Here is an 11,181-nt window from a genome sequence, read left to right on the forward strand (position 1 = left end):
TGCAAAAATAGTTAAACCGGACCATTCTCCGACTATTGCGTTTAGCATAGAAAAAATGGAGATATATAAGAGTAAAGTAAATAACAATTGCTTAAACGCCAAGGATGCTAATGTTCTTCCAACGGCAAGGAAATACATGATAGAAAAGGCAATGGGAATTAAAAACCCGTAAACTTATAGCGGTTATATTTTGCTGGTTTAATATATATTTTTGTTATATTAATTTTTATATTTATTATATAGNAGATTGAGGGTTTCATTACTAGCCCAACTGATTATGACACTGAGATAGTCAATAGTGAAGAATATGAGGACAAAATTATAAGTTGTAAATTTAAGATCCAGTCTCGTATTAAACGAATAGAAGCAGATTCGTCCGTGGTCACGGTGACTCAGGGCCCCGTAGTTCGAAATAATTCCGCCAATATTAATTTGCCGGAGATTCCTCTACCGAAATTCTCTGGAAAATATGAAGAATGGAGTAACTTTAAAATGCAATTTGATAATATCATTTCGTCAAACGAGCAACTGTCGGCAGAACAAAAACTACATTATTTGAAGGCTGCTCTCGTAGGGGAAGCTAAGAGTTTAGAAACGTTAAACGATTCATTTGCTTCATTGTTTCAAGCGCTACAAGAAAGGTACGAAAATAAGAAATTAATAGTAGAAACCCATGTTAATGCGATTCTGGACTCTGTAAAATTACCTTATGAGTCAGCAAGGGGTTTGAGGAGTTTAATTGATAGCATCAATAGAAATATGCGAGCACTAAAAGTCCTAGGATATGAAAGGAATGAGCTTTCTGATATCTTAATTTTAAATATCGTACTTCAGAAGCTGGATAAGGAGACTCTAAAACAGTATGAGTTCAGTATCAGTTCGAATGACGTTCCTAAACTAGATAATTTGATTTCATTTTTGGAAAAGCGTTCTCAGATTTTAGAAAATATTAATAAGACCACGTTCGTGAAACCAAGGTGTAGTCAAGATAGAGTTAAACCGAAAAGCTTGTTCATAAAATACAATTCTATGTCTCATTGTATTTTATGTAAGCAAAATCATCCTGTTTACACTTGTGATTCCTTTTTACGGCTTGAAGCCTCCCAAAGAAACGATGTGGTGGCCAAAAACAACCTCTGTTTCAATTGCTTAAGTGATCGGCATAAGTTATCCAGTTGCAACTCTAAGAGCTGCTGTAAGATATGCCGAAAGCGACATAATACATTACTGCATCGAGAGAAACAAGCTATGATTGGTTCAAATGTGCCAGTGGTCGACAGCAAACCGACTCCAATCAAGCAGGACCTTAATCCCGACGCAATAGAGTTTCGTGAAGGTATACCTCACTCACTGTCATGCATTGACAATGGAAATAAGACAGTAATTCTCTCGACAGCCATGGTTTGGGTTTTAAATCATACTACCGGAGCCAGCATTCAAGCGCGCGCAGTATTGGACTCGGGCAGTATGTCAAATATCGTTACTAGAGATTTCGCAAGTCGTCTGGGTACCCCGCAAGAAAGAATCGATCTCACAGTCTCCAGTATAAGTGGAAATAAAACCTCGGTCAAGTTTAGGCTGATTGCCACAATAATAAACGGCAATGGATCTTTTTCTAAGAAGCTAGAGTTCTTGGTGGTGCCAAGGATCACGGATTTACTTCCTGTTTCCTCTCTACACATTAGCAAAACAGAAATTCCATGTCAGTTAGCTGATCCAAGATTTGCTACACCAGGCAAGATTGACATGCTTATTGGAGCTGAAGCATTCTTTGAAATAGTTAAGAACGATCAAATTCGTCCATCGTGCAATAATAACCTAACATTTCGTAACACAGTTTTTGGATACATCGCAACTGGATCTACAGAATCTAATAATCAAGATCAATATTGTGGACTAATATCAGAGCCAGAGTCAGTCGATAAGTGTTTACAAAGGTTCTGGCAAATAGAGACTCTAACAGAGGCTCCAAGTTTGATGAGTAAAGAAGAGGAGTATTGCGAAGATCATTATCAAAGAACTCACAGACGTAATGAGGACGGGAGATATATTGTGCAGATGGCAACCAAGGACATACAAAACTTGGGAGAGTCAAGGAAATTAGCATTGAGGAGATTGAATCAGTTATGGAAGAGACTATCAAGGAACAATCAGTTAAAGGAGTTATATCAGAATTTCATGAAGGAGTATTTGGATTTGGATCATATGGAAAAGGTGCAAGAGCATTCTGGTGATCAGGTAGCAAACCCCATATGTTATTACCTTCCGCATCATGGTGTGTTTAGACCAGACAAAACCACTACAAAGTTAAGGGTAGTCTTCAACGCATCTGCTCCCACAACTTCTGGACTGAGCTTAAATGATCATCTCTTGAAAGGTGAAGTAAAGGAAGATGTTTTCGAGATTATGACAAGATTTCGAAAATACAAGTACGCATTTACAGCAGATATCCAGAAAATGTTTCGTCAAATTCTAATTGAGCCCTCGCAACGAGATCTCTTAAGAATTGTTTGGAAGAACGAGGAAGATGAAATGCCAGTCACCTATAGACTGAAAACTGTGACTTACGGAACCGCCAGTGCTCCCTTTCTTGCGGTGAGAACTCTTAAGCAGTTAGCTCACGATGAAGCAGCAAGCTATCCTCTGGCCTCTAAAACCATATTACGAGATGTCTACATGGATGACATCGTATCAGGTGAGCAAGATTTCGATGCTGCCCTCGAACTACAATCTCAGTTGTGCAATATGTTGAGCACATGTGGAATGACACTACACAAATGGAATTCTAATTCAATGAAATTGATGAACAGCAGTTCACCAGAAAATAAAGAGCATTGCTTTTCCTCAAGTGCGGAACCAACAGTAAAAACCTTAGGCATTATTTGGAAACCGGTTGAAGATCAGTTCATATTCAAGGTATCGATTCCAGAAAAATTGCTTTATACGAAACGAGAAGTGTTGAGTGTCATCGCCAGGCTTTATGACCCCTTGGGTCTTCTAGCACCAGTTATAATTCGAGCAAAGATCTTTCTACAGAAACTGTGGCTCAGTAAGCTCAATTGGGAGGATACTCTACCAGAAAACCTTAATTATGAATGGGTGAACTTTGTATCGTCCTTGAAGGCCTTGGACGACCTTAAGATTACTAGATATATTTTGACAGACCCCCTTCAAAGAGCTGTCTTGCTAGGATATGCAGATGCTTCGGAGTCAGCTTATGGAGCAGTAGTTTACATGCATTGCATAAAGGAAGATGGAGCTGGCAAGACACGACTTATTGCTAGTAAATCTCGTGTTGCTCCTCTTAAGGTCATTACAATCCCTCGATTAGAGCTATCAGCTTGTCTTGTACTGTCTCAGCTGATCAAGAAAGTACGCTCATGTCTGCGAATGGATATAGCTGAGGTGATCTTACACACAGATTCAACTATTGCCATCGCTTGGATCAACACTCCCGCATATCGCCTGAAGACCTTTATTGTGTGAGATTAGCCGGGGTTACGGAGTAGATAGTACTCGTGTAACACTTAATCGACAGCTAGTCGGTGAGACTAGATCTCTAGGATGCAGATCTCTAGATCTGATCTTAAATATTTTCATAGGAGAGCGTAAACAAAGATGATCTGAACGGCGAAGTTCAGATGTTTGTCAGGTTCCCGACACCAGTTTGTCAATTTATCGATGCGCGGACAAACACGCGTATGCGATCTGATTCGGAATGAATTGAGGAGATATTCTTATAAAATAAAACAAGGGTAAATTTAATGAATCTCAAACAAACGAATACAAATAACCAAATACAACGATTACAAGACAAGCTAAAGGTTACGACTTAACCTAGGCTAATGCGCGATCGAGAGAGAGAGCTCACAAAATGATTCTAAACATACGACCTGTAGTTGTCGTCTTCGTTTCTGTATAGGTAGAGGACACTTGTAGATAGGGTTATTATTTCTTTCGTATGGGAGATCAATTCGTGCACAAATATAAAGATTCACTTCTTCTAAGTGTAGACTCGGGACTTAGTCTATCGGGCTCCGTTATGGGCGTTGGCCATCAGGAGGGAAACGTATGTGGAGTTTGTATGCTTCGGATCTGTCGAAGAACTCCGTCGCTGAACTCCCCGAATTCTGACTAATCTCCCCTTTTATTTCAAAAATTTCGTCCAATCATCGTCCAGTAACTCTTTCGTGAGAACGGACGAAAGGGGGATGAATGAGGGGTAACCATTTCCCATCTGAGCGAGATTTTTAACCAGATACGGAAAACAGCGGATGTTCTCTTCTGTGGAAGGAAGTAACATCTGTTATCTGGTTTTTCCCACGTCTAAAACACAAGTTTTTCACACAAAATGAAATAATATTCTGTGTCGATAATTTAATATTATCGATAAAAATTCATAAAATACACCCAGGGCCTTTCGGATCTCACAATTGCGAATCGAGTGGAAAAGATACGATCTATTACTGAAGGCTGTCACTGGAAACATATAGCCTCCCATTCCAATCCTGCAGATGTAGTTTCTCGGGGTTTAAAACCGCAGGATCTACTATCCATGGAATTATGGTGGAGCGGGCCGCAATCTCAACTAGCATCATCCGTTGAACATCAGGATGAATATGCCATCGACACTTCCTCAGATGAACAATATCTATCTGAGCTTAAAAACCAATCGGACGTTAATTTAATGTCAGTGTCAAGCTCTGACCTTGACAATACCTTGTTTGAACTTAATAATAATTATATGAAATTAATTCGCATACTCAGTTATATTTTCCGGTTTCTACATAACATAAGGCATGTAACTCGTCGATCTGGACCTTTATCAAGGGAAGAACTCCAGGAGTCCAAAATTTATTTGATCGGCAAGGTACAAGGAATTGCCTTTGCCGAAGAAATAAAAACACTGCAAATGAGAAGGAATCTAACGAAGGGTCAGTTAAGCAGATTGCATCCCTTTCTAGATAAACAAGGCCTAATGAGAGTCGGCGGTAGATTGAGCAATTCAAATTTACCATTTGACAAAAAGTTTCCAATTCTGCTACCTAAAAATCACAAGTTAACCTACTTAATTATGAGATATTATCATTTGAAAAATTTGCATGTTGGTGCGCAAACTTTACTTTATCTCGTCAGACAAGAATTCTGGCCTTTAAGTGGAAGAAACCTGGCTAGAAGGGTAGTACATGAATGCATCGTTTGCTTTAGAAATAAACCCAAAGGCATGGAACAAATCCTAGGAAATCTTCCTTCAGAGCGAATCACTCCAAATCCCCCTTTCAAACATGTAGGGATTGATTTTTGTGGTCCTTTTCTTATTAAATATAAAGGACAAAGAAAGGGCATCTATCACAAGTGCTACGTCGCAATCTTCGTTTGCCTTGTGACTAGGGCAATTCACCTTGAAGTAGTTACTGACTTAACAACCGAGGCAATGATAGCAACTTTGAAAAGATTTTTTAGCAGACGGGGTAAAAGTGCATCAATTTGGACAGATAATGCCACAAATTTTGTAGGTGCCAGTGCTGAGTTGAAACGCCTACATAACTACGTAAGAGCACCTCCTGACAGTTTAGCTGACTATCTCACCAGCGAGGAGGTCACTTGGAAGTTTATACCACCTAGATCACCAAATTTCGGTGGCCTTTGGGAAGCAGGAGTCAAGTCCTTTAAACATCACCTAAAGAGAACCGTAGGTAACTCGCATCTAACTATAGAACAGTTTATAACCATCACCACACAGATAGAAGGAGTTTTGAATAGCCGACCGCTCACTCCTATGTCCACTGATCCAAACGACTTCCAAGTTCTAACTCCAGGACACTTTCTTATCGGAAGACCTCTGATTAGCCTACCTGAATCAGATCTCACTGGTAAACCAGATAATTATTTGTCTCAATGGCAAATGTTAACTAAATTTGTTCAAGTTATTTGGCGTAAGTGGAAATTGGACTACTTAAACAACTTACAGGCCCGACATAAGTGGCAATTTGAGAAAGACAATATAACACCAAACTCAATGGTCCTCTTAAAGGATGAAAATCTCCCACCCGGTAGTTGGTCGATGGGCCGAGTACAAGAAGTAATCAAGGGATCTGACGGAAAGGTGAGAGTGGTTCTGGTGAAAACGCCTAAGGGTGTTTTTAAGAGAAGCATAACCAAACTGTGCCTGTTACCATCCATCTAGGAAGAAAATGTGGTTCGTCTTGGTGACCTATATGTGCCATTTCTGTTGTAATTAAATTTAAATTTATGTTTAATATTGTTTATTGAAGTATTACTTCAACGCGGGCCGGGATGTTAGCGCCTCAAGCGCCACCGTATTTTTGTCATAAAAAAAAAATTATTTAAAAAATTTGTGAACGAGAGTAGTTCTGTAACGGTCATTTGTAGCAGCCATTTTGTACCAGTGTTTCATTCCGCATTAAACGTTATTTTTTGCAAAACCGCAGTACTTTCATATTTTTACAGTCCATTAAAGATCGACAAACATATAGAGAGACCATTTTGTATTACACAAACAGTGTTATATGTGCGATGCAATATATTTAAAAGAATGACAGTTCCGTGTTTAGATTATTATGAATTCTGTTACTCTAGTGTTACTTTCGGCTTTTCATTTAGTAACTAAATGTAAGGGTGCGACTATGCAGACACGAATTTAGAGCGAGCGATTTAGTTTTCGCAAAGGAAAACCATGCACAAACGAAAAGCGAGAAATAACGCTGGCGAGAGCGAATTTCTGATTCTCGCACATATCTGAGAGGTTTTGATATTTATCGCGTCTCGCCACATATTCTCGCTCGCTCGTGTCTGCATAGTGCACCGTAAGGCTCTGTCAGACAAAGGTGTTTTGGTTTAGATTATTTATCGGTTTAATCATATAAGCAATTGTTACGCGGTTATAATAAATATNCGAATGACGTCGACCCACCGAAGTATAGATTGTACGATGTATTTTGTGGTCGTCGGAACGTATCGTGACGAAATAGATTATTTTTTTTTAGTTGTCGTAATATGGAGCGAGTATAAAGTGAAAATACAGCATATTATTATTTTTTAAACATTAACTTACTCACTAACTAAACTAACCTACCATAACCTAGGACGAACCTAACCAGAAATCAAGATAAGACTCCCTAATCTAACTTACAACTAGGACTAACAGAATTTAGACTAAAAAGAAGACAGAAAATAAGAATTAAAATACAAAGTTGAAAGCAACTATATACTGACAGTTGAAACAAAGCAAGAGAAAGCTAATTGCCATCCGTGCCCCCAGAGAGAGTGCTCCCAAGAGCCCCACTAAGGAATATGAATGCAAGTAGTGACGTATGCTATAGGGCAGGGGTGTCCAACCCGCGGTCCGTGGGCCGCATGCGGCCCAAGGCAAGTTTCAATGTGGCCCAATAAACATGTAAACAAAACCGACAAATGTTTTAATTTTTATTATTTATTTATTTCAACAGCATAAACTCAAAAAAAAAGTTTCACAAAGCTGTAAACCTTCATTCATATTTTATTTTTGAGTGAAAAGGAAATATTTTCAAATACTTGGAGATGTGTGAATGACGAAGGATTACTAAATAAAACTAGAGTTGTGACTCAAAGGATTATAGACCCAAATTTGGGAAAAGGAGGGAAAGAAGAGAAAAGACAAAAGATAAAAAGTAGTGAGAAAGGTTAAATAAATCTGTTAGCGCCTCAAGCGCCACCGTATTTTTGTCATAAAAAAAAAGGAAAAAAAAATTTTTTTTTTTAAATTTGTGAACGAGAGTAGTTCTGTAACGGTCATTTGTAGCAGCCATTTTGTACCAGTGTTTCATTCCGCATTAAACGTTATTTTTTGCAAAACCGCAGTACTTTCATATTTTTACAGTCCATTAAAGATCGACAAACAAAATCTTCTGTTATGAAAATATTGACCCTTAATTTTCCAACCTTTCTCACTTCTGTATCTTTTGTCCTTTCTCTCCTTTCCCCGCATTTGGGTCTATAACGCACTGAGTCACAACTCCAGCTTTATTTAGTATTTCTTCCATTGTTGCAAGATTTGGCTACATTGCGTCAAATGTGGCTACTTTTTTTTTTGACGTAAAAATTATCATTTGGCACTTAGGCTACTTTTTTGGCTACATATTTATAAATATATTAGTTGAATAAAAATGCATTTTAAAATGGTGCTTCATCACTTTTCATTAATTAAAGACACAAATAAAACAAATATTTGTGTTTTTCAAATAAATTTTCGTTTGTCTCTTTTAGATAAACAAGGTAATAAATGAATTTATCTATTTCTAAGTAAAAATTGAAAGTGTCTGTAGAAGTAATTTTTTAAAATATCCTTTTTCGATATAAAGTTTTAATACTTATTATTATAATCTACACATTTATACACCTTATATATACTTGTGGCCCAAAACTCCTTGACTTCTTCCAATGCAGAGAGACAAAAAGGTTGGACACTCCTGCTATAAGGACATCATAGAACACCAGTAATGGAGCTTTTTTCAATGCTGTTTTCAGACTATTAAAAGCATTCTGTTGCGGTTGGCCCCAACTCTGGGTCACACTTTTTTGAAGTACCAAATGAAAAGGTTCAGTCATAGAGGAATAGTTCGCAATGAATTTAAAAACATAATTAGTCATGCCTAAAAATCATTGCAACTCTATGATACTGGTAAGACTTTCAAACTATTGATAGCTTCGACTTTCTCGGGATCAATCTGACCCTCTTGGGCACTGAAAACATGACCCATAAATTTACTGAAGTTTGCTCAAATGTGCATTTTTCTTTGTTTAACCTAACACCCTGATTGTACAGGCAGGATAATACTTCATTGGTGTATTTATGTAAGTCTGGTATCATATCTACCCAAATCAAAATGTCGTCCATTGAACATTCAATGTTTTGGCAGTCCTCTATGATGATCTGCATTACCTGTTGAAAAATCTCAGGTGCTGATGCCAGGCTGAATGGCACTCATTGAAAGGAGTATTGGCCCCATGGAGTATTCACTGTTAGCAAGTCAGCATTACATGATATAATGGCAATTGCCAAAGTACCTTTTGGGCATCTAGCAGGATAAAATAGCATGTAGTAGCTATGCACACTGTAATGGCCTCCATGGTTTTGAATAAAATTTGATGCTTTTTGATAGCTTTATTAATGTCTAACAGATCCATGCACAGACAGATTTTTCCCTCATTGTGCACTATCATTAATGGTCTCCTCAATGGTATCGGGTGGGTAACTAGTTTCAGCACTTTTAGTTTAACCACATTGTCCAGTTCCTTCTTGACTTCTACACAAAATGCATAAGGAATATTGTTCGGTGGATGCACATGAAAAACCACATTGTCTAATAATTCCATGTTGTGCACAAAATCTGTGATACAGCCAATACTGTACCTCTAAAAATATTATCTGGCACTGCAACTTCAAGATCAACAATCTCTACTTTCTCAGTGTACAAAGTCTGAGTTTTTCACAGGTATCTTTACCTAGCAATGGAGAATAAGACTATAAACTTCTAAGACTATAAACTTTATCCTTGCACCACGACCTTCCACAACATAATTAGCAACACATTCTCCTAGCACCAGCATATAGGTGTGGTTGAAGGAACAAATACAGCATATAACACTAGGGATTACTTTTAGCTTAAGACTTTGAACTAAGGAAAATGGCATGACGTCACCATCTGCTCCTGTATCCAACTTGAACACTGTGGAGATGCTAATAAAATATTTAAAAAAACCAATGCTGTGGAGATGCTGTTGGAAAATTTGACTGGAACACACCACGATTGGGTCAGAGTGCATCTCTGACACGTGGATTTGGGCCTGGAGCACCTCCAAAACAAACAGACAGTCACACTCATGTTCTCTGTTCAACTCCTTGGAGAGCTGCACTTCACAAGTCTGCTACAGTCTTTGCCATTTAGAAGGGCAATTCCTAGCATAGTGACCCCTTTTTGAACACTGGCAGCAGTTAACTTTAAATGCTGGACACTTTTGATTCTCGTGTGACAAACACTCTGCAGCATTAATTGCCTGAGTTTGTTGACAAATCCCAAGTTGCAGGGATCATCTTGTTCTTCATAAATTTTAGCAAATTAACATCATTGTTCATAATTTCCATTCTAGACTGCATCTCCCACAGCTGAATGGAAGCTGATTCACTGGCTCTACAGCTCTGAATAGCATGATCCAACATAAGAGTAGGTTCTCTGAGTAATTGTTCTTTAATTGAATACCGAAATTACATTCTCAAATTTTGGTTCTGAGACCAGTCAAAAATTTATCTAAAGACTCATTGCTACCATTTCTTGCTTGCAGAATATTCCATTAAATATAAATAAACTTGTTGAAAGATCATACACAGAATTTTGGAGAGATTCTTACAGGACATATTAAAAATACCATTTTTCAATCAGGAGAGAAACAGGCAGAAAGAAGCAAACTGATGAATTTTCATTTCAAAGATTTTTGTAATAAATTTGTTTTTATATTTAAGATAATCTCCGAGTGAAATTTTAAGTAGTGATATCAATATATATATCGATTTGTAAAGTACAGTGGGTTAATCTGCTTGAGTCTTCTTGATAATACAGTATCTTTCTTAAATAAGATTGAACTGCAGCCTACTGTAGACCTGTTCAAGGCATACATACTGCCCAGCAACATCAGACATCTTCTGCCCACTCACTACCTTTGCTATTATACTCTCATCTTCTGAAAATAAAAACCAATGCAAAATTTAAAGAGTGCCTACTCAACAGTCTCGCAAATACTATAAAAGAATTGTTTCTGTCAGAAAAATAAAAGACTGGAATTACAAGAGAGAGTATCAAAGTTCAGAGGAATGCTTTCCAATCAGTACATACCAGGTTGAGCATTGATGTCGATGTCTCCCGCGCTCCGAAAAGTTTCGAATTGTTGCCTGAAGACCATTGGCATGGCCAGAGTTTTGTTATGAACAACCTGACACAAAATTGAATTATTTCAAATTACTGTTCATTAAAATGAAATTTCCATAAGAATCGACAATTACTTAACACACACAAAATATGAAACTTCCTTTAATCATACGTTCTCGTAACATTAACATCAAACTCTAGCAATGCCTTTAACAAAAATTAACCAATCAATTATTTTTTTTACCATTGTTTAATATAG

The 11,181-nt window shown here is 37.6% G+C and overlaps 2 protein-coding genes across 3 annotated transcripts in view; both read left to right on the forward strand.

Moving 5' to 3' along the window:
* The window catches only part of LOC111635960, a 28,726-nt gene extending 25,225 nt beyond the window's left edge, over positions 1-3,501 (forward strand). The window contains exons 2-3 of one of the 2 annotated variants that reach the window (XM_023381116.1): positions 247-2,184; positions 2,221-3,501. In XM_023381116.1, coding sequence (XP_023236884.1) covers positions 247-2,184; positions 2,221-3,486 — 3,204 coding nt within the window. In that variant the 3' untranslated portion in view covers positions 3,487-3,501. Of the gene's footprint in view, positions 1-246 lie in introns of both variants that reach the window. The other variant, XM_023381109.1, reaches the window with a different exon arrangement.
* A 140-nt stretch (positions 3,502-3,641) lies between these two features.
* Positions 3,642-6,505, forward strand: LOC111635674. The gene is made up of 2 exons (XM_023380706.1): positions 3,642-3,665; positions 4,415-6,505. Exons 1-2 carry the CDS (start codon positions 3,642-3,644, stop codon positions 6,185-6,187), a joined length of 1,797 nt encoding a protein of 598 aa, XP_023236474.1. The 3' UTR covers positions 6,188-6,505.
* Positions 6,506-11,181: the final 4,676 nt, after the last annotated feature.

The sequence above is a fragment of the Centruroides sculpturatus genome, unplaced genomic scaffold (genome assembly GCF_000671375.1).
Source record: "Centruroides sculpturatus isolate CEXI.00-Female unplaced genomic scaffold, Cexi_2.0 scaffold37, whole genome shotgun sequence".
Lineage (NCBI taxonomy): Eukaryota > Metazoa > Arthropoda > Arachnida > Scorpiones > Buthidae > Centruroides > Centruroides sculpturatus.